The 26,606-nt window shown below is 56.3% G+C and overlaps 9 protein-coding genes across 9 annotated transcripts; 4 read left to right on the plus strand and 5 right to left on the minus strand.

The window, feature by feature from the left end:
- Positions 1–1,242: 1,242 nt before the first annotated feature.
- BKA78DRAFT_333116 (P-loop containing nucleoside triphosphate hydrolase protein) lies at positions 1,243–2,448 on the minus strand (the record flags this gene model as incomplete). The annotated part of the gene is made up of 5 exons (XM_066890048.1): positions 1,243–1,974; positions 2,023–2,117; positions 2,171–2,205; positions 2,256–2,320; positions 2,386–2,448. The coding sequence occupies 5 exons, from the start codon at positions 2,446–2,448 to the stop codon at positions 1,243–1,245; spliced, it is 990 nt and encodes a 329-aa protein (XP_066741451.1).
- A 1,228-nt stretch (positions 2,449–3,676) lies between these two features.
- On the plus strand, positions 3,677–5,280 carry BKA78DRAFT_333117 (platelet-activating factor acetylhydrolase; the record flags this gene model as incomplete). Its single annotated transcript, XM_066890049.1, has 2 exons — positions 3,677–3,957; positions 4,005–5,280. The coding sequence occupies 2 exons, from the start codon at positions 3,677–3,679 to the stop codon at positions 5,278–5,280; spliced, it is 1,557 nt and encodes a 518-aa protein (XP_066741452.1).
- Positions 5,281–6,372: 1,092 nt separating this feature from the next.
- BKA78DRAFT_355668 (uncharacterized protein) lies at positions 6,373–10,190 on the plus strand (the record flags this gene model as incomplete). Its single annotated transcript, XM_066891944.1, has 3 exons — positions 6,373–6,561; positions 6,627–6,997; positions 7,181–10,190. The coding sequence occupies 3 exons, from the start codon at positions 6,373–6,375 to the stop codon at positions 10,188–10,190; spliced, it is 3,570 nt and encodes a 1,189-aa protein (XP_066741453.1).
- Positions 10,191–10,351: 161 nt separating this feature from the next.
- On the plus strand, positions 10,352–10,725 carry BKA78DRAFT_191291 (uncharacterized protein). Its single transcript, XM_066883580.1, has one exon. The coding sequence runs from the start codon at positions 10,445–10,447 to the stop codon at positions 10,670–10,672; it is 228 nt and encodes a 75-aa protein (XP_066741454.1). The 5' UTR covers positions 10,352–10,444; the 3' UTR covers positions 10,673–10,725.
- Positions 10,726–12,397: 1,672 nt separating this feature from the next.
- Positions 12,398–14,299, minus strand: BKA78DRAFT_191306 (transcription factor IIA, alpha/beta subunit-domain-containing protein). Its single transcript, XM_066883581.1, has 2 exons — positions 12,799–14,299; positions 12,398–12,742 (listed from the first exon to the last, which is right to left on the minus strand). Exons 1-2 carry the CDS (start codon positions 14,091–14,093, stop codon positions 12,703–12,705), a joined length of 1,335 nt encoding a protein of 444 aa, XP_066741455.1. The 5' UTR covers positions 14,094–14,299; the 3' UTR covers positions 12,398–12,702.
- A 1,657-nt stretch (positions 14,300–15,956) lies between these two features.
- BKA78DRAFT_255412 (RGS domain-containing protein) lies at positions 15,957–17,102 on the minus strand (the record flags this gene model as incomplete). Its single annotated transcript, XM_066884994.1, has 2 exons — positions 15,957–16,893; positions 16,942–17,102. 2 exons carry the CDS (start codon positions 17,100–17,102, stop codon positions 15,957–15,959), a joined length of 1,098 nt encoding a protein of 365 aa, XP_066741456.1.
- A 1,296-nt stretch (positions 17,103–18,398) lies between these two features.
- Positions 18,399–20,024, minus strand: BKA78DRAFT_333119 (uncharacterized protein; the record flags this gene model as incomplete). Its single annotated transcript, XM_066890050.1, has 2 exons — positions 18,399–18,514; positions 18,542–20,024. The coding sequence occupies 2 exons, from the start codon at positions 20,022–20,024 to the stop codon at positions 18,399–18,401; spliced, it is 1,599 nt and encodes a 532-aa protein (XP_066741457.1).
- Positions 20,025–20,173: 149 nt separating this feature from the next.
- On the plus strand, positions 20,174–22,556 carry BKA78DRAFT_322561 (uncharacterized protein). Its single transcript, XM_066889125.1, has one exon. The coding sequence runs from the start codon at positions 20,422–20,424 to the stop codon at positions 22,213–22,215; it is 1,794 nt and encodes a 597-aa protein (XP_066741458.1). The 5' UTR covers positions 20,174–20,421; the 3' UTR covers positions 22,216–22,556.
- A 292-nt stretch (positions 22,557–22,848) lies between these two features.
- Positions 22,849–24,827, minus strand: BKA78DRAFT_298498 (MFS transporter; the record flags this gene model as incomplete). Its single annotated transcript, XM_066886915.1, has 5 exons — positions 22,849–23,813; positions 23,873–24,245; positions 24,309–24,321; positions 24,394–24,493; positions 24,596–24,827. The coding sequence occupies 5 exons, from the start codon at positions 24,825–24,827 to the stop codon at positions 22,849–22,851; spliced, it is 1,683 nt and encodes a 560-aa protein (XP_066741459.1).
- Between the last annotated feature and the right edge of the window lie 1,779 nt (positions 24,828–26,606).

The raw sequence follows: 26,606 nt of genomic DNA on the forward strand, positions 1-26,606 counted from the left end.
AAGGCGCGTCCGAGGATGGAAAGGGTCGTCTTTAGGTGTGTGGGGGAAACAAGCTCCCGGCACTAGACAGGCATTGTGGGGTCCGGGGGAATTGTGATTGATGCGTGTCGACAGGGTTAATCCGGGGCCCCGCATCTGCATGGGGTGCTCGTCCAGCAGTGTGACCGCCTTGTGGGGCCCCTTTCTGCAGAGCCATGGCGTTGTCGGAGAATGAACGTCGTTATTCTGGGCCGGCTGCTTGTGGTGTTCCAATCGGGTAGCGTTGCTGTCGATGCAGTTCGTAACCACGAGCTGGCGGCGTCCAATCATGCCGGTGAGGATTCGCTTGATAAGATGTTGGCGAGCTCAACAACTGTTGGCACGAGTCTTGGAAAGCACCGAACCGGTCAATCTGGCCAGCCTTGGTCCGCGGCTGGAAAGAGACAGCTGACTCGCAGGAAGCCTCACAGTGTTCGTCGTGGACGATGATATTTGCTCAATTCTCTTCAATGTGGTTGGTCGACGCAAGCATTTTTTGAAGAAAAAGATTGTTTGGTTAGTCATAAAGCTTGTCCTCCACAGTCTCCATTCGCCCGGGTCGGGGAATCGATGACGTTGTCAAGCTTCGTCGTCTTCAACAAAGCGGGACCTCCGCTTCCGAGGTGTGGCTTCAAACCCAAGGACATGGCTTGGGGCGAGAATTCGGGGTTTGCGCAAGGCATTCGAGGCCAGAACGCAAAAAACCTGACCAAATCAGTCTATCAAAAGCGCCGTCTGCTTGTTCATGGACTCTGGGGATGACCCGAACAGACCTTGAATGTGCAAAACATTTGCACGCATCTCTGATCGGGAGCGCGTTTGGGTAAGTCACGTCCTTGGTTACCTAGCACCAAGCCTGGGAGAGGAAGCAGGGCTTCGCGGATAAATAGAAATGACCGGGTGGTTGAGAACAATTCAAGGCAGTCTCGCCAAGTCATCTCGTCCCGCCTGGGCAGATTATTTGGTGGTATCGTGAGTCTCCTGTCAATCCTCATCACAAGTGAAGAATTAGTACAAAAGAAGTTGTGTCCAAAAGCAACACATGTGGACTACACTGAAGAACTCGAACGTCAGATGGGAATTGAAAACGACATGCACCAAGGACGTAAAATGTGCAGGGGAAAGAGGATGAATCCGGGGCCTCTACCAAAACGCCCACGAATGGTTCCAAGCCATGAAGAAATGACAGAGAAAACGAAAAAAAATGAAAAGGCGCGTCTCGTGCTAGCAGCATCCCCCTCTTCTGCGAGACCCTGGCATGCGGAAAACCTCTTCCCATTCTTGCACCCCAGTCAATAGAGCGGCTCCCCGGTGTTTGCCTTTGCGCCGTCGCCGGGTGCCCGCACCGTCTGTGGTGCCGCTTTTTATGCTGCCGTCATCATCGACGTAGCCGCTCCACCCACCACTGTCGCCGTATTGGATGCCGCTCTGCGGGTCGTCCGGATCAATTTCGCCAATCTCAATCTTGGTCAAGATCATGCGCGCCAGACGGGCAAACAGCTCTTCGACGTTATCGCCGGAGAGTGCCGATACCTCCATGCTGACTGGTATGGAGGTGTCGGTGGCCCATCGCGTTGAAATGTCGACAGGAACCTCTCTCCCTTCCGTCGCAGTGGTTGCGGTACTCTGTGTTCCGAATCCGATGCCTCTGTTTGACCTCATCGACCCCCAAGCCGCTGTGCTACTGTTTGTGCTCGATGGTGTAGGAAGCGGCTCGTCTATCAAGGAAGGTTCCGTATCGAAGTGCGATTCGCCATCTGCAAGATCAGTCTTGTTTCCCGCAAGTATAACGGTAAGATCTGGGGATGCGAGAGCTCGGGCGTCATTGAGGAAGGTAGGGAGAGCTCGGAACGAGGCGTAGGAGGCAATATCGTAGACTAGGATTGCGCCCGCGGCGCCGCGATAGTAAGAGCGCGAGACGGCGCGAAAGCGTTCGGTTCCAGCAGTATCCCACAGCTACCACGGTGAGTAAATAGATGCGTCGGCGGAGGGGAGGATAGTTACTTGGAGCTTTATGCGCTTTCGTCGCGCACCGGTGCCGACCTTGATGATCTTGGACGCGAATTCGACACCGATCGTTTGCGAGGAATAGACTCTCCCTACACATTATTCTCAGAACCATGGCCAACCAAGGATATTCAGAGGTCCGTACATTCGTTTTTGACAAAGCGGTGCAAAAGGCAGGACCTGGATGGGTCAGGCTTCGATCGCCGGGTAGCTTGGGGGGAGGCGCGTACTTTCCACAACCACTTGGCCCGAGCAGTATTATTTTGGCGAGATAGTCGTACATGCTTCCAAGCTCCTGCTCACGAAGTCAGCGTCGGGCAGCTTCTTGGGAGGAGTGTGAAGCTCGAGAGGTCGGCGTACCTGGTCGCGAACGGCGGCGGACGAGTTGGTGGACGCCGCGGAGGGCGCCCGTTGGCGAACCATGGTGATAGAGTGGAGTTGTAGTGGGTCGAGAGGGAGCAAAGGGTCGTCTCTGGTGGAGGAGCAAAATGACGTGAAAGGCAACGGTAATGCGTGTAGGCTGGGGATGCCGGCGGGTGTGGTAACGGCGACAGCGCATCGACTGGCATGGATGGGAGCGCAGCGCGCCGTTCGCATGGCCCACCGCGTGGTCCTCGCTTGCTACGGCACGATCCGAAGTCACAAGACGTGAACAGCCACAGTTCACATGAATAAAGGCATCATTTGTAGAGGAATCAAATTGTTTGATTCGATAGCGCACGCGTCACTCAAGCTGTCGCTTTTTCTCTCAGCCGCTGGCCGTGGAGCCACATCTCAGGATGGAATATTCGTACAGCGCTCGCACCAGTTGCACCGGTGAACCCAATGCTGCCATAGCTTGACTCATTTGCGTATACCGAGTGCAGTTCCAAATGAATGGTGAAACAGACCGTGTCTGCAGCGGCGTAGCAGCACTCACTTGAAGCTGCATCTGCTTCTTGGGGGAGGGGATCTCCGCACTGGGACAACTGATGGACGCATCTCCATTTTCGCGTAAGCATATTCCGCCAGCCCGCGTCGATCACAAAGCGACAAGAAAGGCAATCATGATTAGAGATCAGACCGAGGCCTTGGTGCCAAAAGTCGTGGCACAACGCAGAAGTACATACTTTCTTCCATCCTCAACCGTCACATCTCGAACGTACCTCATGGCATCGTCAAGTCTATCTCGTCCGCATCGACAACCCAGAAAAAGTGAAAGTCCAGAATAATGTTCATCCATGGATGCTGCCTTCGCTTAGCTCGTCGCACCGCCGAGGAGCAGCCCTGCGCCGGACCGCAGCTCTGGGATCATCACCTTGACAGAACCTGGCACGCGACACTTTCCACCCAAAACCATCGTCTCGTCTTGTCCTCCCTCACCAACGAATATACCAGCACCTTGCCGGACCATATCGACATGTGCGGCATTCGACAGAGCCCTCGAACGCCCCCGCCGGCCGCTTCGGACCGCCGACGGCGCTACGTGCGCATCGTCCGGGGCTGACATCTAACGTCATCGAGTGTCGCGTGTCCAGGTCCCGGATTCGCCTGCACAACTTTCTCCCACCTTCCTCTGACGGCCGCCCATTTCCACACACACAATCCTATATGGCTGCCTCAGCGCCTTGAAATTCCAACCTCACCATCTTCTTCTCCCTCGTCGCCCATCATGTCTTGGCTGTCGAGCCTCAAACCCGTCTCCTCTCTGCCAGAGTACTCTGGTCCCTACAAAGTCGGATCTATCGACGTCGAAATACCCGTCGCCGACTTGGATTCTCCCAGCCCGGCGCCCGACTCGAGTCTATCCACAGTCGCATACCGCATCTTCTACCCCTGCGAACCCTCCGCTAACGATCGGCCTGTGCGATGGATACCAAACCCGCAAAGGGGCTACATGGCAGCCTACGCCCGCTTCATGGGCGCCAACTCGGCCTTCGCCAGCGTCTTTGCGTACGTGCGCTTCCATCAATTGCAAAGCCATTGCTTATTCGCAACAGATTCTTCACCCAACTCATGTACTACATCAACATTCCCGTCCACCGGAATGCGCCACTCCTTTCGCCCCCAACCAAATTCTCCCGTTGGCCAGTCATGGTCTTTTCGCACGGCTTAGGAGGCACGAGGAACGCATACTCGCAAATAACTGGCTCTGTTGCGAGCCACGGAGTCGTCGTAGTCTGTCCTGAACATAGAGACGGCAGCTGCCCAATTTCGTACATTCGAGCCACGGCAAACACCCCAGCGAAAGCGGTCGACTACGTCACACTTTCACATGAACCAAGGGATGATGTGTGGGAAAAGAGAGATGAGCAGCTCAAGATTCGTCTCTGGGAGCTTGGTCTCATCCATGACTCCATGCTCAAAATGGATGCTGGTGATGAGATCAGGAATCTGGATGAGAACAAGTCAAAGAACAAGAAGCTGGACACGAGCAAGTTGCTCTCCATGTTCAAGGGCAAGCTTGACATGCACCGGCCCGGCTCAATTGTTTGGGCGGGCCATAGTTTTGGCGCTGCAACCATGCATCAACTCGTCAAGACAGTCTACTGGCAGACGAGCCCAGAGCGCAAGTACGCCTACATACCGCTCTTCTCGCCAAAGGCTACGTCGCAAATCGCGAAGCAAATAACCGCGTCTTCTCCTGTTGTGCTCCTAGACATGTGGTGTCTTCCTTTGCAGAGCCCGAATACCAGGTGGCTCAAGGACAAGCCTTTGCCTTGTTATGCGCCACCTGGACCTGGCGGGACCACTGTGGTGGCGATCCTTAGCGAAGCCTTTTACAATTGGACAGTGCATATGAAAGAAACCAAGCGGCTGCTCTCGGAGGATCCGTCGACAAGTTCGCCGAAGAAAACGAAACCCGGCCCTCGCTTCTTCTACCCGGTGTCCTCGGCACATCTTTCGCAATCCGACTTCGGCCTCCTCTTCAAGTGGATTTCCAAGACCATCTTCCACGTGGAGGAGCCGGAGCGCATCCTCCATCTCAACACCCGCTGCATTCTTCAAATGATGCGCGAGAACGGTTACGAGGTCGCCGAGACCAGCCGCATCGACGCTGAAGAGGAAGCAGAAGCGGCCAAGGGCAAGGACATGGAGGTCATCGAATCCACCGAATCAGGCGACTGGAAGATTCTGGACTCGCGAGGCAAGGTCCGGGGATGGATTGCCGTCACGACTGATCTTTACGAGAACGATGACTTGACTGCGGCATCGAACAAGAGCCCTGCTGACGCTGTCGTCGAGCACGAGGTTCTAGGACAAGCGACAAAGTAGAAGGAGCTGGCTCTCGTATTGGATTTTTGATCATCACGAAGCACGACTGCTGCTGCATTTTCTCGGGCGTGGATAAAATGACTGGGTACTTTACATACACATAGCACGGAAGGGGGCGTTTGGGGTTCTTCTGGTATTTCTCGATGTCGATTTGGCAAACCACGGCACGGACTATAGCACGAAGTGTGCTCAAATTTGTTTTCCATTTCTTAGATTGCAAGCATACTCCAGCATTCCTCAGAAGGCCATCCTTGACTATATAATCCTATACATTATTTATTCACCAGATTGTCCTTGAGTAATGAAGAAGGTCAAGTAGGGAAGTTCGATGGCTGGACATTCACCTAATTAGACTTCCTAATTGAGTGGACTCAGCCAATCACGTGCTTCGGCGATGGCGCGCGCGCGTTCGGAAGGAAGAACCCTCGGCTCCGCATATTTTGATTGGTGGATCCGTGCCTCGACTGTCAACGAACCAAACACACTTCCTCCCGCCACACAACCTCCTCCTCTTACAGACGAACCACCACATTCCTGCGTCATTACCGCTTGTTCGACATTCTCTATCAAAAGCTGGACTCGGCGGCTCTAACCTCTGGAGCGCCACCAACTCACGAGCTGCTCGAGTCAACACGCGTTACCTGGAGCAGCACAAATCCAACGCGCCTTGAACCAGGGCAGATCCGGCAGATCAGACCATTGGCTATCTACAATAACCTCAAGCTTTTTTATAGCGGTTGAAAACGCAATTTGTCCGAGTCTTCCGGGCCGTTGATGCCCAAGCGAAGCTCTCTTAAAGCCACTGTTACCAAGTGAGACCCCACCATATGTGCACCTCCCCCAGAGTCGTTATGATAGATGGGTCTGTGCGTAAGTAGCAGTCGCGGGACCTACCTAGGGTTAGAGCTGCCCTAAGCGTAATGCTCCATGATACTTAAGACCTGCTCTTTACCTAACCCCACACCATCCTTCGTCACTACACCTCCTCGTTCTCTTCTCTCAACCTTCGTGGCACTCATACAAACCCTTAGCTGACATCTCTATTGTTTCATAGCTTTGAGGTGCTGAGCACTCAATGAACCTTCACTCAGCATGGTTCTCAGCCAAGCGTGGATCGATGAGGCCTCTGCATGGCTTAGAATTCCTCAGCCATCAGTGCTAGACGGGTTCGTCCAGGGCCAAAACTACTTACGACAGAGATGGCTGGCTGAAGAGCAACAACGTCGCGATGCGCAGCAGCTCGGCAGAAGCCAGGCGGCGCCGGCCTCTACACTGATGGGAGTACGCCACGTCCACCTCACTTAGCTTCCGCAGTCAACACTAACAACAGCTTCTTCTTCTCGTAGCCTCCTCAGGGCACGACGCACTCTCCACTCCAACAGACCATGTCTGCGCATAAGCGGAAGCTTCCAGAGTGGAATACTGATCGTGGAAACAACCACCCAGCTCAGAGGCAGAGAGTAGATGCACAGGGAGCATTCGTCAACACAGGTCAAGCACCGACAAGTCAAGCACCGCCCATGGCCACTTATCCGCCTCGGAACATGACTCCGACCATGCCGAACACCTGGAATTCCGCGTACCATCAGGTCGGCCAATCTCACGACACTTTCCCAACTGCCCCAGCTGCCATGGCTAGCAACCACCACGGAAGCCCTTACACCCCTCACCCCCCAACGCCTCCAACTGCGCCGACCTACAACCAGAATACAAGCTCGTATGTCGCTCACTCACACGGCCAACCGGCCCAGAGGCCTGGGCCTGGGCCTGCGCCTGCGCCTCGAGCTATCCAGTCTCCATCTGCGCCCTCTCCAAGAGCGTCTGCCGCATTGCTGCCTGCGGCACCTGGACCTTCACCTGCGGCTTCAGCATCACCTAGATTCTCTAACATACGGCCTAGAACCTCTCCTGTCCAGACTCAACAACGTTCACCAGAGGAGGCTCAAACTGCGCGGCGTAGGAGTGTTTCCAACCAACACACACCTTCGATTTCTATTAAGCAGGAGGTTGCTCGGCCGACTCCAGGTGCTTCTACTTCACCTCGACTACCACACACCTCACCCGAACACGCCGTGATTGAGATTTCTAGCGGACACGCGCAAGACAGTCGTTCAACTACAGCTGCGGCTGAATCACGAGGATCTCCCACTGGCCCTCGAGATGGTGCCTTGAACCCCCCTGGCATAAGCACAACGGACCGAATAGGACAAAGGACCAGCAACGCTCGTAACATTCCTTCGGCTGGAGAAGGTGAAGTCTTAAATCAGACTGCCACCGTAAACGAGACCTCGCTTCGGAATCTCGAGGAGAGTTCAACTACTTCTCCCAATCACCCGCAAGAAATATCAAGGGAGCGCGAACCTAGCCTCGTTGTTGTTTCTGCGGGCCCTACACCACAGGAGCGTACGAGCACTCCTCATACGCAAGTGCCTACGGGGACTTCGGCAGAAGGTACTACGCGAAGTCATCACCCTACTGGAACGGATGCTCCACGTTCGCCCGGCACTAGTAGCGCAACAGCTCGAGCTTCGCCGGCTTCTGCCCAGCCGGAGAGTCCACTGATGGTGCCTCTAAGCCGCAGGAAGTCGTACGAGCCCATGGCCGTTGATGACTCCGTTCCCCAAGATGATGATGCTTCAGGCTCTCGTGATGCAGACGAAGCTGGTACTCATTCTTCGCCTCCGTCACCAGCTGTTGCATCGAAAGATCTTTCAGGTCCTGATCCTCCACTGCGTCAAATTGACACTACCGGTTCTCGAGCGTCGTCCTCTTCCCTCTCTTCCCCGATCTCCCTCTCTGCATTTTCTCCTCGTCAGTCGCCCATGGCTCCCAGCCATCAAAAGTCACGTTCGTCGGTTGCTCCGAACAAATCTCCTGAGGCTCATCACGTCGAGTCTGGCCGTTCATCCGTGCAACCTTGCCATCCTCGACAAGACTCCGTCCCAGTCCTTGATACGTCCTCTGGTCCTCGACAAGACTCTGACCCCGCGCCTGATGCTTCCTCTCGTCCTCGACAAGCCTCTGACCCTGCGCCTGATGCTTCCTCTCGTCCTCGCCAAAACTCTGCGGCCTCTGCGCCCAACAAATCCTCTAGTCCTCGACAAGATTCTGCTCATGCGCCTGACACATCCTCTCATCCGCGGCAAGACTCTGCCTCCGCGCCTAATACATCCTCTCGTCCTCAGCAAGGCTCTGACTCTGCGGCTGCTACATCCTCTCGCTCACGGCAAGACTCTCCCCCCGCGCCTGATGCTCAATCCTCCAAGACAGTCATCGTCGAGTCAAGCAACGAGAAGACTCGACGACCTGAGTCTCCAGGCGACCAACGACGTCCATCAGCTACGTCTGCGGCCAGTCCCGTTGACACCAGCGTGACTGCACGAGAACCTCACCCGCCAAAGCAGACACCTGTCAACGTGTGGTCCGACAGACGCCGGCAGAGTCAGCCCGCCAATTCAAGACCTAAACCACAGGTGGCCGAGTCGATGTCGACCACGCCTCAAGTCATGGCCGACCATACGCGACGTCGTCTCACTAAGCTTTGGCCCAGTGCCGACCTCACAAAATGGGAAGGTCTTGGCGGCGAAGACTTGGTATATCTTGCCGGCAAACGCATCACTGAAGATGTCGTGCAGGCCCATATCAATGCGGAAGTGCTCTACCGGATGGAGAAGAAGACCAGGAACTCAGGAGACAACACATCTGGAGACCCACATCCAACGCAAAAGGATTGCTTTCAGGTCAAGAAGCGGTACGAGAAATGGCAAGATCAGAACCCCGGACTGTCCCCGAAGCAGTTTCCGGCTCCCGATCAGGATAAGCCACTGAATCTCAAGCGCAAGTTTGGTGTGGAAGTTTCCAAGAATGGCTTCCTTGATTACCATGGCGAGAAACCAGAGACCTTCGGCCAAGAGTCAATGGCACCAAAACGGAAGCTCATCTGGCCCGCCTGGTATAGCAAGATCAAGACACAACAGCTGCAAACTAGAGTCAGGGGCGGCGGCGGTAATATCGGTGTGTATGCCAAGCTTGGCAAATTCAAAGCTCTCATGAGGAGATGCGCAGAGACCGAAGAGAAAGACAGAGGGCTTTTATTCGACGACATCAGAAAGGAGCTCCACCAATTGGTCTTCCTGGAAGTCAATGAGATCGCAGTAAGGAGGGCTCAGATGCTCCATGAGGGGACGGGACTGCCTCAGATTTTCGCCGTCGAACACAGCAAGGGCGTCAACTACCCATGGGACCTCCAGGCCGACGCATTCGAGCTGTACAACAGGTGGTGGACGAAAACCTTCTCCGTCGATCTTTTGCGCGGCATCGTCAGGTCGTCCAAAAACAATCGCGCCACCGACCGCATCGAGCCCGGATTCGCTGGCAAGTCTGGCGCCGCCTACCACGGCCAAGGAGATCTCGTCAACGGGCAGTGGTGGCCCACGCAGCTCTGCACGGTGCGCGACGGCGCCCACGGCTCGACCCAAGGCGGCATCTACGCCGTCAAGGGCAAGCCAGCCTACTCCATCATCGTGTCCGGCGGCTCCCAATACAACGACCGCGACGAGGGCGACGAGCTCTGGTACTCTGGCACCTACGCCGGCATCCACTCCTCCGACGGCAAGTACAGCGACAACACGCAAAGCCTGATCCTCAGCGTCGAAGAAAAGAAGCCCGTCCGCGTCATCCGCTCGCACAACATGCACAAGCGCGACGGCCGCTTCCGGCCCCTGCGCGGCTTCCGCTACGACGGCCTCTACGACGTCGTCAGCTACGACGTCGTCAACGAGGCCCAGGGCGGCTGCCTCTTCCACATGGTGCGCCGGCCCGGCCAGGACCCCATCCGCGCCGAGGGCATCAGCATGCGTCCGACCGGCAAGGAGATTGCCGAGTATGATAAGATCAAAAAGTTCCTGTGAGTGGGCGGGAACGGTTGAGCGCTGCCTGGTACTAGAGAGTGGAGGCGATCATGCGACAATCTGTTGAAGTGCGAAGTGCGGCGCGGGATGGATGTCTAGACGTTTTCTTATCTTTCATTTGTGTTTTTCTCCGTATAGAATGTCTTTCTTCCTCGCGGTAGGAGTTTTTCGAGCGAGTTCCGGCGCGCGCGTCGCCTGAGAACTCCCTGAACGCCGCGAGGTTTTGGCGCGCGGCGCGCTCGAGGACTCCTTGTATGCACGCGGCGGTTGCTACACGGATTGCTCAAGTTCCTTTCCTTCCTTCTTTTCTCTGCCCAAGTCCCTGCGTCGGCGCACAAGGAGTGATCGGGATCGGGCGTTGCTTCAATTTGCTGGTGGGCGGATCAAAAAGGGCGGAATGCCGGTCAAAGTGGATGGCTTTCTTTTCAACTCTATGGATGGATGGGTGCTCGCTGGCGTCAGGGAGCGTGAAAAAGGGATGAGTCCCACGATATAATGGGAAGGACAACACAAGTTGTGGGGCCAGGCGGTGGAGATTCGACCACCGCGCGTCTCAGGATCTTCTACGTAGAGATGAGTATAAAAATTTATCTCTCCAAGAAATCATAAGAAAGACCATGAGCGGAGGGGAAGAGAGAGCACAGAAAGAGAAAAGAAGGAAAGGCGCGATTGAGATTTTGCCATCCATCGCACTGTGCTCGCCCGCTCGCCCGTTCCTTCCTCTCTTCTCTCAGGGGTTCCTTCCTTGAAAGGGCAGCCAGGGCACTCCACCCCCGCAACCTAAGGACCAAAGGCATCATTGAGGACCATCTCGATCTGAGCATGGTGCCTAAACTGGCAGAGAAAGAGATGGAGGTGGCAATTGTCGACAATGCGCGCGTCGACACCTCGACTCCTCGACTGCCTGCCTGCCTGCCTACCTGCCTGCCTGCCAGAAAACAGTATCACCTCCCCTCCCTCCTGGACAGCACTACTGCAAAGACCTTACAGTGCGGTGCGTTCTTCGCATTTTAAAGTTCAAAGTCAGCTAGTTCAGAGCACGCACGCACGCACGCACGCACTCGACACTCGACACGCGACACGCGACACGCGACACTCGACACTCGAAGAAAGAAGGCCATGGGGGCATGCATGCTGCTGATTGACTGATGAATTTTTGATTGATTGATTGATTGATGATGCGCCGCCCGTCGTATCCACGTGTCCGTCCGTCCGTCCTCCGTTCCCCATGTCCACATACACATCCCCCACCACATCCACCTGGCATCATCGATCTGCCGGGCATCTGACGCACTTGATTCGATTCCGCTCGCAACCCCCCATCAATCATTCCATTAGCATGCCATCAAGACCCAGACCCAGACCCACTCACTCACTCCACACGCCGCCAATCTCTCTCTTCAATCTGGCAATCGACAAACTGCAGCAGCACAGACTTTTTGCATTTGGGATTTTTTTAATTGGAATTTTTGAACCCCACCCACCACCCATCCATCCGCCTACTACCGAACTATTCCGATCCTCTGGCTCATCTGATCGGGTGCCGCACCCTTTTCCTTGAAGCCCGTCCAGACCGCTTGCTCTCCGCTCCCTGATGGCATAACAGGCCCCCCGTATCGAGACGCGAGGGAGAGAGGAAAGGAGGGATGGGTTGAGACGCAAGAGAAGCCAGCGCAGAGAGAGAAAGGAAGAGATTGGAAAGAGTTGGTGGAAAAGGAGGGGGGCCCAGCGTTGTGAATGCGAAGTAGTAGGGCAAGAGCGGTGTGAATGAGCCCAGTCACGCCGAAAAGCCGTCGACCTGATCGATTGGCAGTGGCAGATGAGATGAGGTGCATGGCAGTGGAGGGAGAGGGGTGGTCGTGGTGGTGCTTTTCTGTCCTGTCCAGTCCTGTCTCGGCTCATGACCCTACTAGCTGTCGAGCTGCTTGCCAGCTTGCCGTCCACCGGATCGTATCAATCCATTTCGCTCGACATTGATAAAGGACGGAGAGGTAGGCGCCCAGAGGCCAGCCGTTCCGTCGTCTGGATTGGCGCGTCTTCCTCCCGAAATGAACCACGAACTGAAAGCAGATGCGAACGCCGGCAGAAGGAAGTAGAGGCATCTCCATGCAGAGTTGTAATCAAAGACGCGGCCGGCTGGTGCCGACCGGAAAAGCGTCCCTCGGAATGACCAATCTAGTACTGGGTTGGAGAATTTTTTTTTTCGTTCGTTTGAAGAGGCTTTTTTACGAGTGGTGCCCCCCGTTCCGAAAAGTGCTCTGATTGGAAAGAGTTGGAAGAGTGGCCGTGCCGTACCTTTGATAGAAGAGAGGAAAGAAAAGAAAAAGAGGGAAGAAGGAAGACTTATAGTACAAAAAGAAAGAAAGAGAGGAAAACCTTCATGATGACGGGACCAGGAAGGCAGGCAGCTGGTATATCCGAGGTGGGCAGACGATGATGTTGCCTTGGCGATTGAGCTGCAAGCCGACCAGCTAGGTCCGCGTAGCGAGGACAGACCCAGCCAGGTGCGAGCCTACCACTCAAACTCGCCCTGGGCTTTGTGGAACAAGTAGCTAGAGACACGACAGTCAGCGAGATGGCCAATTTAGGTCCGAGATGTGATACTCACTCCTTGCCGCCAGTGGACAAGATACCATCCTTGAGAGTGCACTTCCACTTGTTCTTGACGCGCTGCACCTTGTCGTAGGTGCAAATCATCGTGTCACCCTGGGGACCGTCTTCCTCCTCGCCCTGGATCTGCTCCTCGTCCGAGTCGTCGAGATCCGAGTTGATGGCCTCGTCGTCATTCTCCTCCGGCTTCGCTTCGTCCTCGAGGCCGAGCTCGCCATCCAGTTGCGGAATGGACGAGGTCGCGGCGCGAGAGGACGGCGCGGTCCTACGCTTCTTGCCTTTGGCGCTGGGTAGATTCTCAAGAGGCTGCATCAAGCCGCTTTCAATCACGTCCATTCGCTGTTCGAACTGCGCCCGCAGCATCCCGTCGGCGGCGTGCATGGCGCTAGAGTCGGCGGCAGCCTCGGCGCGTCTTGAAGCAACCAGAGCCTGCCAGTCCGCCAGATCAGCATCGCCGGCACCGTCGGTCTGGGCGGCGTATACCGAGTTCTGATGTTGCTGCGGATTCTGTTGCGACGGAGGGCCTTGCTGCTGTTGCTGCTGGGGTGAATGCTGCGCCGGGTGTTGTGCCTGCTGTTGTCTATTGGGAGGCATCTGCAGGTTCATGGGACGCTGCTGCTGACCGGGAAGGCCGACATTGTTTTGAGGGTACGCAGAGGCAATCGAGGCGTTGGCTTGGTCTCCAAAGTTTTGCTGCAGCAGCTGGGCAGCACGCTGCTGGGCAATGTTGGTACCGTTCATGGCGCCGTAGCCGTTCATCTGGTAGTTTTGCATGTTGGGAGGGTATCCAGGCTCCTGCTTGACCCTTGGATTGGGTTGGGCATTTTGGGAATATGGAGCAGGCTGAGAAGCAGGGGGTTGCATCTGCTGTTGCATGTTCTTGCTGTCGTTGGAGGGGACGGTTGGAGGATTTGAGATTTGCATGGGCGGCGGCGGGGCCGGGTCCCATGGCATTTGAGCAACATGGAGGGCAGAGAGCTTCTTTTGCCAGATCTGTAAAAGGTTAGCTCGAGTTGCAACAGTAAAGTGAAGTGAGAAGATGGAGGTGATGCAATCACGTGGAGCGCTAGCCGAAATGAGGTTGGCGCAGGTGGAGCGGGGCCGGAAGGAGGTATAAAATAGGCGAAAGGCAGGCAGATACAAAGTGGCAGCGCCGCCCTCGCCCCCCGATCGCCTCAGAGTCCGCCGGCTCCTTCCAGCCCAGCCAACCCCGCTTTTCCTGCCATCCCTCGCTCGCCGGCAGCCTGGAGCCAGCAGCGTTGAGAAGACAACACAACCTCTCAATTCGACCATGCGGTCCGCCGGCTTTGGATGACGCAGACGTGGACAAGGTGGAGGATGCGAAAGTGCCACCTACCTCTCTCATCTCTTGCAGCGTCTGCTGGTCGACGCCGCTCTCCTCAAAGTCATTTTGCGACGCAGACACGACTCGATCGATAATCTGGCCGAAGATGGAGCCCTGCACTCGTCGTCATTGTCAGCCCTTGCTCAGCTTGGTCGCAACAAAGTGAAACAGAGCGTTGGCAAGGCAGGACGGGACGCTTCGCTACTGACGGTGATTGTGTTGGACATGGTTGCCGATGCTTGCGACGGCGCGAGAGATGGTGGACGGATGGATGGACGGCTGATTCGCAAACGCAGCCGTCAGAGCTGAGGTGGGTTGCGGTGCGATGCGGCGAGCTGGACGTCGCTGGATGATGATGGAATGGGAGGGGCCCGACCGACGAGTCGTCGGCACTCCACCGGTCGCTCTGTCGCTCTGCGCCTTCTGTCTAGTCGCTACTCTGTCTTGCTATCAACAATAGGGCCGGGTGACGGTGTCGTTGGGTCCTGCGACGTCGGTGGTTGCGTCTTTGTCTTTGCTTGCAAAGTAGAGGTTGAGTGTTGGCTCGCCGCGTGCGGTCGAGATACGACCCAGTTGCTCTGCCGCTACCAAAACTGCCGACGTTTTCCCGCAAAGGGCTGCCCGCGTGCTTGCGAGCCGGCGAGCCCTCCTCTTTATAGGCCATGGACTATTTGTTGACCTCTGGATTGATTTCCCCTACATCCCTCTACTGCCTTGTTTCAATATTGACGGCGTCTGTATGTTGAGCCGGCAGCTACCTCGGCTTCTCCATGGCCCCAACTCCCGACTTTACCATCACTCATGTCAAAGTGAAGCATCAGTCACCTGGCATACTGATCTCAGAGCCTGTTCAAGTCAAATAATTTGTAGTCTCCCCGAACGTCGTCACTAGCATCATCTTCGTTTAGACACACAAAGACACATGGGCCAAGCATTGTGCGCAAGTTCAATCAATCAACAATCGCATTGTTCTTATTTTTGTGCTTCTCTGGACGCTTGACGAGGGAGGGACGAGTCGCTGCTGCGGCGTGGTGCCGTTCTGAGTCATCAAACAGGCGTGTTGGAGTGCGTCTGGTGAATCCCCAACAAATGCCGAGTTGACACGAGACGGAAGCCTGTGGCTGCTGTATTCGGTCGAGACTACCTTTGGTGTTTCGAAATCTTGGTTTCGACCCAAAGACACGACACGACGCGGCAGACATGTCGGCGCTGCGAATCACCCAGCCCACCGCCGTCCACCAATCTTACCACTCCACAGCGTCATGGCGAAGCTTTGATCACTCGCTCCGAAAATCAGAGCAGAAGGGGAGGAAGAACAACCCAGACCAAAAAGGCAAAGACGCACGCCGGAAAAAGCCACTCTGGCCATTGAACCATTTACATGAAGAACGCAAGGAAAAAGGCAGAACCGCCGTGGGGAAGAGACTTCGGGTATATCAGTAAGGGAAGTGCGCTCAGTTGGACGGAGCGCAAAGCATCCCCAGAAGAAAAGAAAAAGCAAGGACAAACTGCTTCGACGGACGCCCGATTTTGGAAAAAGGAAAGTACTGCAGGACGTGGCCCGGAGGCAAACGAGATCGAGTGACGTTGGCCGGCGTTTGTGTTTCGGTTTGCAGCAGTTGGGCGTGCTGGTTTGTAGTTTGCGATCGCTGAGACCACGCGGCGAAACTTGACTGCGGCTTGGTGATTATCCAGAAGGGGATCCAGTGGTCTGTGGGAAAAGTGTCGCGGCCAAAGTGGTTGCCGTCATTATCTATTACAACATGGCTGGAAGCAAGGTCGAGGGAACGTGGAACGCGGATTTGTCGACTTTAGAGACGCTTTCCTGGGACGAGGATGAACAGCAGGCAGAGAGCAGCGTCGCAAGCTGCAATCATGGCCAAGACCGTGAGGGCCCGGCGGCGCAGCATCTTCTTGACAAAGGGTTCGCGAATCTTGCCAAAGTTGCCAAACGTGGTCTCGGAGCGCAAAGCGAAGACGAGGAGGGGGTCCAGCATGTACTGGTGCGTTGCCAGGGAGTAGACTCCGATGGTGAAAGGCAGAATCAACCAGCAGCGAGTGGCGCGAGAGTAGTCGAGGAAGATGAGAGTGAAGGCAGCCCAGAATCCGCTGAACATGGCCAGCAGGCCAATGACGAGGCGAACCATCATGCTCGGAGGGACCAGGTTGCCAAAAGCCTTGGCCTTGAGGAATCCGGGAAAAGCATCGCGCTCCATGGCCTGGAACACGTAATCCTTGGCGGAATCGAAGACTTCGGGGTCGTCGCGGCTCTCTGTCTCAATGTCGTGAATAACTCTGTCTAGGATGCTCTGCGGAAGGATAATCTCGCGCTCGGATCCAGGGAGGAGGTACGTGTAGAGAATCTTCTCGGCGGAAGCGCGAATGTCGGCGCGGGTGACGCTGTGCTGCTCGGGAGTGGTCTCGGCGCCGCCAGAGGAATCTGCCATGGGAGAGCCGCTGTTTTGCGATTGCATGAAGCTTGGGCGAGGCATGCTATGACCGGAGTCGTCGGTGCCAACGCTGTTCTGGGGCGAGTGCCTGATGCCGTCTTCCCTCAGAAAGGCAGAAAGTCGCTGGTCGGGGGTCTTGTCCTTCTCGGTCGAGGGACCGGCTTCAGCGACATTGTCGAGGATGGCTGAAGAGCGTTTGCTGCCGGCCTTTTCCAACTCCGGGGTGCCGAAGAGGTTGGTACGGCGAAGCTCACGCACGTAGTGACGGCATAGGGCCATGTGTTGGGAGACATCAAGCCTAGGGCGGGTTAATCTTGTGAGGCGAGTGCAGAGAAGAGACGCTTACCAAAAGTCTAGATAGTCGACAGAGCGTTGCTGGTCGCGCATGTAAATGTAGAAGAAGAAGAGGTCGACTGGCGCTGAGGTCCGCCGAGCCAGGACTTCGTAGAGAGTCGGCAGGCGCTCACGCGTGAGCTCCGGCCCCGGTGAGGTAGCAGGCGTCGACATGGTGAAGCGTCGTTTGTAAACAATCCAAACGCACCGCGCACGCAGGAAATGTATGAAGCGCACAGGGGACGAGCGCTCGTCGTCAACGTCGACGGGCAAGGTAAACGAGCGTGTGTGGTGGGCAGGACGCCCTCTTAGTGACGCAGACGAAGGCTCTTTCAAGGGCCAGTGGGGTTGTGAAGGAGAGCAAGCTAACTGAGCAACGTCTGGACGGCAGAGGCGCAGCGCGCAGCGAGACGGGCGAAATGAGGAGGTGGAGCACAGAACGAATGACGGTCGTGGCTGTTTGGCGGTGGGACTGGGCTCGGAGAAGTTGCAAAGCTGATCGCGCAGCGATCGGAGAGTCCAGCGACGAGATTTTAAAAATTGCTGGTCGCCAAAACTCGTCTAAGGGTGGGTGAGAAGTGAAGAGGGAGAGGCGTGGGTGTGGTGGTGGTTGAGAAGGGCGGCGCGTCAGGGCTCTGGGTACCTTCGTTAGTGCTATCGACCGTGTTGTTCGTTGTTCCGGTCCGGCCCAATCAGCGCCGAGCAGCCCCTGGCTCCCCGGCCGGCCTGCCTGCAAGCCTCCGCCGCTCATCTCCCGCCCGAGGCCATTGTCGAATCATCGCTGGCGTCCATATGCAAAGACTGACTTCGTATCGTGCTTGTTTGCTCTCTCTCTTGAATTCGTGCCACCGTCTTTTGCTTCACATCACAGCTTTGCCGGCTCACATTGCGATCATCACGCACGACCTCTGGATCAGCCGTCTAGCCGCTACTCTCCCGCCCTTACGACATCACCCCCCGACAACACGGTACTAGGGCCAGGGACCAACTCTACCAAAATCTCAAATTATAACTACCTGTTCGCTGTGGGGTACAGAGCTCTGTGCTTGACGCAACCTACCGGCCACGTTCAATTTACTTGTGCGACAACAACACCACAGCTTTTGTGCCTGCAGGAGCATAGTGCGACCACTCGCTGAAACCCCTGCCATCTTTCCGAACTGGTCTCATCTACATGACTACCTATGCAGTTTCTGCCCATTTATGTGTTCTACAAGTTTCATGAGCCCATAATTTTTCCCGTCTGCCATGAAGTATCTGGAAAGAAACATCTCCCCATCCTCATCCCAGCGCTTTTTCAACCCGGACTCCTGAAGAAACCGTACACCGAGTTTTCGAAATCATGTCCACAAGCACCTACGTTTCAAATCACGGCACTGGAGTACAAACCTTTGGACAACATGGCGTTGCACATCTTGGATATCTGAATAGAGAGAACAATGCACAACCAGACACCTCTCAGGAGACACCTCAGAGGAAATGGTCCTGCATAAGCCCAAAGAGTTTCTTGAGCTCCGACGTTTTCACCAAAGCATTCTTGCCTTTTCGAAGACTCGGCGCTGCGTCTTCCGGAGCAGCCTTTGTACCTTCAAGAGTGTCCTTGGTTGCCAAACTCCACCACGAGCCCAACTCTTCGAGTCTGGGCTGGTTCCACGGCTGCAGCGCAATCGTTTCCCCGGCATTCATCTCCCTCTCGCCGATGGTCAAAATGAAGTTGTAGCCTTTTTGTCTCGCCAATGTGGCCTTCTTCCCAATCGAATTGCTCGACGAATCCACGTCGATTCGCAACCGCGGTCTGAGTATCTTGTTCGGTCGCCTCCCTCCAGCAAGCTCCGAGTTGTGCACATTTGCTAGGTTTGCGCTCAATTCCTGGGCATACCGCACGACCTGCGGATTGTCTGACATGGTCAAAATGATGGCGGGGTTCGGGGATAGCCAGAAGGGGTATTTTCCGTTATAATGCTCAATTAGTAACGCCATGAAGCGCTCCACACTGCCCAGGATCGCACGATGGATGACGACAGGAGTGACGGGCCCTGTCTCTCCAGCTGCGACTGCCTCCAGGTAGTCCGCACCCTCAACAATACCCTGTCGTTCAAACTCAGGGGCAGGAGCCGCATAAGAGAGGTTGAAGCGCTGCGGTAACTGAAAGTCCAGTTGTATGGTTGCAGTCTGGTGCTCCTTTCCGTCGCTGTCCTGCAGAATAATGTCGATTTTTGGTCCGTAAAACGCGCCGTCGCCAGGGTTGATCTCCCATGACTGACCGCTAGCATCCAATGCTGCCTTGAGTTGATTCTCAGCCCGCTCCCATTCCTCTGCTGTTCCGATATGTTCTTCCGGACGCGTAGACAAGACCAACTTGAACGGCCCGAGGCCAAATGTTTTGTACACCATTCCGATAAAGTCGAGCGAGCTTTTGATCTCAGACTGGATTTGAGAAGGGCGGCAAAAGACATGGCCGTCGTCCTGGTGGAAACGACGCACACGGGTCAAGCCGCTCAGCGCGCCTGAGATTTCGTTGCGGTGGAGCGCGCTGAAGTCGGCGTAGCGGACGGGCAACTCCTTGTAGCTGTGCTGTTCACTTCCAAAAAGTACACAGTGTCCCGGGCAGTTCATGGGCTTGAGGCCAAACTCTTCGTCTTCGCCCACCTCGGCATTCTCTGTTTTGCCCGTTGCGCCGCGGCCCTGCACCGAGTACATGTCCTTTGCATACTTGTCCCAGTGACCCGACTTTTCCCACAGAGATTTCTTGTATATGTTGGGCGTTATGACCTCGTCGAATCCAAACTGTGCGTATTGAGCCCGCAGGAAGTTTGTAAGCTTGTTGAACATGTCGGTGCCGCGAGGCAGAAAAAGAGGCGAGCCTGGACTATACGGGGAATGCGTAAATAGTTTCTGCGCTTGTCCTAGCTCGCGGTGATCGGGTTTGGACGGTTGGTCGGCGGTCGACTTTGGCGGCGCCGCCTTGAACGGTTCTGGGGCACTGGAGGAGCATTTGCGGGCGAGTATGGTTGGGCGCGAGGCCAATTGATGTCGGAGAGCTCGGCCATAGCGGGATGCGTGTGACAGGCTGAGAAGAGGGCGTCTGGTTGGCATCGTGGACGGATGGCAGACGCTGGGTTTTAAGCAACGGCAGGGCCGACGTTTTGATGCCGGGGCGCGTCGAACGCGATTGATTGGACGGATCCGCGCCGCTGTGGCGGGTGACGTTGGCGGTGGCCCTCGAGTCTCGACCATGGCTCGACTCCATCGACCTGACATGAAACCTTGCTTTTTCGACTGCCGGCTTGCGCAGCTTTCGCACCTCCTCAGTATCCAGCTGTATCCTATCTGACAGAGTCGCGCCATCTTTACCTCTCTCTTGCTTGACCTGCTTGCGCTTTGCCACCAGCATAACAGCTAGCTTCCCTGCAACCACGACGCGCGCACACAGTCCAAAGCGGCAGGAACGACAGCGAACCAAACCAGCATTTCTCAAGGCGCACGGATTTGGATGATGGGAACGGCCAAGGCGCGAAACAAAGAGCTTGGAGATTCTTGGGGTACAGTAGAGTCTTCCTACCACGACGACCTGGACCAGTCATCGGGTCCAGGCGACGAGTTGCAAGGCCGAGCAAGAACCAGACAGACCAAAAGGCGCCGCGCAAACAAACCCAGCCAAAGTTGGGTTGGTGTCTCTCCCGGAAGCAGCATTTCTTCCTTGCCTGGCGCGCCAATCTCCCAGCGAACAAGGCAGTCGACTCCTCGCGCTGGCTTTGGAGAGCCTCAACTCGTCATGCCCTCCCCAGAAGGATCCTTCACGCAGTCACCCACGGGGATCCGCCCAAGACGGCGCATGTCGCGCCACGTTGATGAAGATGAAGCGTCTCCAAGGGGGATTCCAACCACAAGGAGGAGCAGACCTCTCGCCAAAATCTCAAGGCATTCTGAGCCTCAAGAAGAACCTCTTACCATCCTCGCGCCTCTAGACTGGATATGGCAGAATTTTGTGCAGCCGATGATGCGACTTCTTCTCTCACTGTTTGTCCCTACATTCTACTTCCTCCAGCCTATCCTTTCCATCATGCTTGCTGTTGTTATACTGTACGCTACCGGCCGAGCTCTCTTTGACAATTACTTCCAAACCTCCCTTGGCTCCTACGTCTCTCCTCTGACCACAGCCTTTTCTTCAATATGCTATCTGCCAGGTGTGGCACTTTTGCGGCTGCCAATATGTGAGCCATCTTTCCCCAAGACGGCTGGACCTATCGAATTCGACGACCTCGTGCGCGTGCAATCGTCCTTCGACGACATCCTCACGGCCGCGATCCAATCCGCCGGTCTCCCCGCCGAGATGAAGCGCAGCGAAAACGCCATCCGCGACGTGCGGACCGTCGTCAAGTACTCGGCGCTGCCGTCACGCAACGAGCTTTCGTTCGAGTTTGATGGGTTCGTCACGACGGCGAGCCGGGCGTCGCGCGAGCTGCAAATCTTCAACTCCAACATCGGCAAGGCCGTCGACCGCATCCTGTCGGTCAACAAGTGGACGCTGCAGACAATCGAGCACGTCGTCGACGTCGAGGCTGCGCAAGGCGCCATCCCGCGGCTGCTCTCGCACACGCCCATCATCTCGACCCTCCTCTGCCCCATCCTGGGCCCGCGCTCCGCCGACGCCGCGCACCGGCTGCTCCTCGAGCAGTACACGCGGCACACGGCGGTGATCGAGGCGCAAATCGCGACGCTCATCGGCCAGGCGCAGTCGCTGCTGGCGCTGCTCGACGACCTCGACGCCAACCTCGACCGCATCCACGACGTGACGGCCCGCGACGAGCTGACGGCGCGCGCCACGCGCGACGACCTCCTCCGCGACATCTGGACGCTGCTGGGCGGCCGCCGCGCCGACCGCGCCCGCAACGCCCACCAGCTGCAGCTCCTGTCCAGCGTCTCCCGCTACCGCCGCTCCGCACGCGCCCACGTCGCCGCCGTCATCCTCAAGCTGCAAGCCATCGGCTCCGAACTCGAATCTCTCCGCGAACGCGTCGCCGCTCCGGAGACGGCCGGCGGCAACGCCGCCGGAGACGCGTCGGACGGCCTGTTTGACGCGCCCGGCCTCGGTGTCGACGGCACCAAGGGGAGTGCGGCGTTTTCCATCACGCTGCACATTGAGAACATCCAGCGCGGCGTCGAGCGGCTGGAGCGGCAGCGCAGGGAGCATGGCGAGGAGTCGATTCGCGCGATTGACCGCGTGCATGGCGGCGGTGGCGCGGCGGTGGATGACGAGCATTTGATTGGCGAGAAGAGGGGATGAAGAAGAGGCCGGTTGGCCCGACATCTGGAGCTGGTTTCGGATGGATGTTTGTTTGGCTTTTGGTGGTGGTCGGGGGTCTTGTGGGCTTGGTGACTTGGAGAACGTGTGCAACTTTTCTGCAGGCTAGGTGTTGTGCGGGGGCCACGGCAAGACAAGGCGAGCCATGTGGTTGGTGTTTTCACGACGTCACGACATGACTGTTTACCATGTTTGGCGGGAGGAAATCTCGGTTTGGGACACGGGCAAGCAATGCTCTCGACTTTCTCCTGTTGATGTGTGGAGTATTCACGGGGCTGCGGAATCAATGAATCAACGAATCAATGAATCAATGAATCAACGAATCGGCCAGCCAGCCATGCCAGATGCCTCGTCCCATTCAAGTACTAAAAATATGGCTATACAAATACTGCCGTCAGCCTCATATCCAGGAAGAACGAGAAATTTTTTCTGGGTGCTTATTTCCAACCGGCCAATCCCAACACAGTACACGGATGCCCAACTCGCACACCGAGACATTACTTGGTCTATACAACCGTCTCTCATCTGCAATCTCTCCACTTTTTAACACTATCTCGATCTTTTGGTTGCATCATCTCAACAGCCACTACAACGCGGGTCATGCGCACGCATTAATTACAAGCTCTGCTTCCCCCTCGTCTCAATAGGCAACAGAAGCATGGCGACAAAGGCGGCCATGAACAAGCCGCCGCTGGCGTAGATGGGGGCCTTTGGGTCCGTCTGGCCGGCATTGACGGCGACAATGGGGGCGCAGAGGCCGGCGACGCGGTTGAGGAACGAGGCGATGCCGGTGCCGGTGCCGCGGTTGGGGGCGGGGAAGACCTCGGGCGTGTAGGCGTACAGCACGCCGTACATGATGTTCTGGAAGAAGGCCTCGAGGCTGCTGAAGGTGAGCTGGTAGTTGGAGTCGGTGTTGAGCGTGAAGAGGAACAGGAAGATGCCGGATAGGAGGGTGGAGATGGCCATGGTGCCCTTGCGCCCGATGTACTTGATGTCGACTGTGAAGCACCCGACGATGGACCCCGGCACCCCCACGATCGACGTGATGAGGTAGTTGCGGTACACGATGTACGTCGATGTCGACGAGCCCGACCCCGCGTTGGCCAGGTACTGCGGGAGGAACGCGTTGAAGAGCGGGTACCCCATGCCGATGGTGGCCCACATGAACCAAATCAGCAGCGTCGTGATGGCGAGGCGCTTGCCGTTGAAGAGGGGCTTGATGCGGGCCGTCGAGAACTTGGACAGGTTGCGCTGGACGATTTCGCCCGTCGAAAGCGTCGGCTTCTCCACGACCTCCGGATCGCCGCCGATTTCGTTGAGGATCTCCTCGGTCAGCCACGTCTGAGAGCCGTTCTTGAACGCGATGCCGTGGACGACTGCGACGGCTTCGGCTTGCCTGCCTCGCGAGAGCAGGAACTTGGGGGACTCGAAGAGGTGGAAGAGGAAGAAGCGCGACACGAACATGAGGAACGTGATGGCGCCGCATGTAAGGATGAGATAGCGCCATCCCCAGTTGTCGTCCTTGGAGCAGACAGTGGCGTCGTCGGCGCAGGAGTAGTTGGGGATGAAGCCCCAGGCAACTGAGCCATGTTAGATAGACCGCAGCGCACCGATTGGTCCTTTATCGGGATATACTTACTCAAAGAGGCAATTAGCTGTCCGACAGGCCACCACACGCTCAGCAACGTCAAGAGATTCCCGCTCGCAAAGGGGAGGAATTCGAGAAACAACGCGCCGTCGACCGGCAGGTTACCGCCGACTCCCATTCCCAAGCAACAGAAGAGCGCACAAGTGCCGACCCAATTGGGACCGCCGCCTGCAGCGAGACCGAATACGCCGGCAATGAACAGGGTTGCGTTGAAAGCCAGACGACGCCCAACCACGTCGGACATGATTCCCCAGAAACTGGCCCCCAGACAGAGGCCAAGAAAGAGCGACAGGGTCGTATAACGAATCTGCTCGCTATCGACGCCAAACTCCGGGCTGAGTTTGGTAAGGGTCAGAGCAACACCCTGGTCGATTGATTAGCTCGAGCAACGGAATCGAAGATAAGCGCGAATCCTTTAGCAACGCACCTGCAGCCACAAACTGTGTGCGCGAACGACGCGTTAGCAAACACAGGTTCTTTGGAAAAATGCTTCGAGACGGACGGTGCCTTACTTGTCTGCGAGCCATCCGAAGCCGCATAGGACGAACAGCTCCCATTGGTAGCGGCCCATGCCAATGTCTTGGATGGCCCTGTTGATGACCTTGGACTTGCCTAGTTCCCGTTAGATCTGAATGGCGCATCTCCACGTGGGGCCAAAACGGAGGAGGAGAAGGAGGGAGCACAGCAGGCAGCTCTCGAGAAAAGTAAACCTACGGTCGTACGCGGTGTCGATGCCGCCGGCGGACTCGTCGCCATCGATTTCGGCGCGGAGGGACTCAATGGTGGTGCCGTGCGACCATTCACTGCTTTCCTCGGATTTCCTCCTTGCCTCATGGGTGATGTGCGTCACGGACGAACGACGGTGCGGAGCTTGGCCGAGAGGCACGAGGACGCCTGGAAACTCGGACACATCGTGCTTGTGGAAGGGGTTGATGAAGTACCGCATGGCTGGAGGTGTCGAAGCTGCTTTGGGGCTCTCTCGGTCCAAGGGGGCAGCTCTTCAGCAATGGGTGGTGGCGCGTGGGGAGAAGAGAAGAGGAATAAATTGTCGCGTGAGGCCGTGGATTGAAGTGGTATTCAGTCGGTTGGGTCCGTAGGGCGATAGGTGCAGATTTGAGTGATTGTCCCAGTCGAGTGTGTATTCAGCATAGCAGGATCGGACTTCGGGTCACACAGATGGCACCGGGTCGTCGAGAACCAGAAGGAGGAGACGTTGATTGAATCTGAGACGGGCGACTGAGGTGGCAGCAGAAAGTGGGCTGGGGGTAAATTTAAGATAGCAGAGGTTAGTAGTATGCGGGGTGGGCCCGGACGGCATGTTGAGTGCAATTGGACGACGAGGCGGCTGGCCTTCTTGGGCTTCGGTGTTGGTGCATTCCATCTGTACGGGTGAGAGCGACCCGTGCGATAGGACAGGTACCTCGATAGGGCTGGCCGCCTGCGCTGCAACCCTGTCACTGCTGTCTCCCATCAGTTCAGCTGCCAACTGTCGACTTCGTCTTGTAGTCACCATCTGTCGTCGTCGACCATGCCATGGCCCAAAGGCCCTTTTCCCCAGAGTCAAGAGTCAGTCGGGGGAGGCCTCGTTGGGGGTGAGTCGACGTGGACCCAGGGCCAGGAGCTTCCTGGTTAGTTTTCTTCCCGCGCCCAACTCGCACCGCCATAGACCATCCCTACTATCTCTATACTGCACTGTACAAATCCTCGGCCATACACGTGCTCCACGCCTCAAACGGTCGAGGGCTCACTACTGCCGGTTGAAGTCTTCTGCCGTCTCCAAGTCAGCGCCAGACCGCCCGTTGGCATGCATGACGTCACCAAGGCTGTCGTTCGTCTCGACCAATCAGCGTTCCTATTAAACGACTCAAATAGGAAAGTCATGAAGAAAAAAATCAATTTCGAGGGACCAAACAATATCGCTCCACCTCAAACTACGCCCCGTACGGCCTCAGCTGATCCTCTCAAGAGAGCAACAACCAAACAGCGCCATCGTGTAACAGTGCGTTGCGGCAAACCTGCCTGGCTTGGCACCGGCGAAACCGAACCATAGAGGCACGGGTACGGGGGGGACCGCCGAGACGGACAGGGAAAAAATTTCCACCGTCCCATCACCTCTCAGACCTCACCACCAACCAGCACCTCTATCGCCGGACTTGTTACTCTTCGGGATAGGCCGACTATCAAAATTTCTCGGCTTGTCCCATCCGCTTACGCAACCGCTTCTTGGCTCGCGGCACGCGTGTGACCCTTTGCCGGCACTTCTTGGCTCGATGCTGCGATTGTGGTGACTTGGACCGCGGCACCTATCATCGTGCTCTGTTGTCTTTGAGATAAATTAATCAGTGATGTATCGTGTTGAGATATGTAGGTCAGGTACTATGTATGAATAGCTTCACTCGAGTCCATCATGCTACAACCACTTCCTCTTTTTCTTCCAGCGGGTTACTCCAAACCGGCTTGCCCAAACAGAACTCAACGCCATCGTAATATAGCAGCATACAGAATGACAGTTGTGACAGCCAAACACCACGAGCTCAAAGTCCTCACTTTCAGTATTGCGTTGTACGACTCCGACTCTACAACCCTCATCTTGCCGTCTACAATCCATCACTTTTCCTTCACGACGAAAAGATTGTCGTGGTTGTCATGTCAATTTTGCTCTACCGAATCAACAATCAACTTCCATCCGGTCCCAGTAGCCCCCCACCACCACAAGCGCCCCAAG

Source organism: Phyllosticta capitalensis (genome assembly GCF_038381095.1).
Source record: "Phyllosticta capitalensis strain CBS 128856 chromosome Unknown BKA78scaffold_9, whole genome shotgun sequence".
Classification (NCBI taxonomy): domain Eukaryota; kingdom Fungi; phylum Ascomycota; class Dothideomycetes; order Botryosphaeriales; family Phyllostictaceae; genus Phyllosticta; species Phyllosticta capitalensis.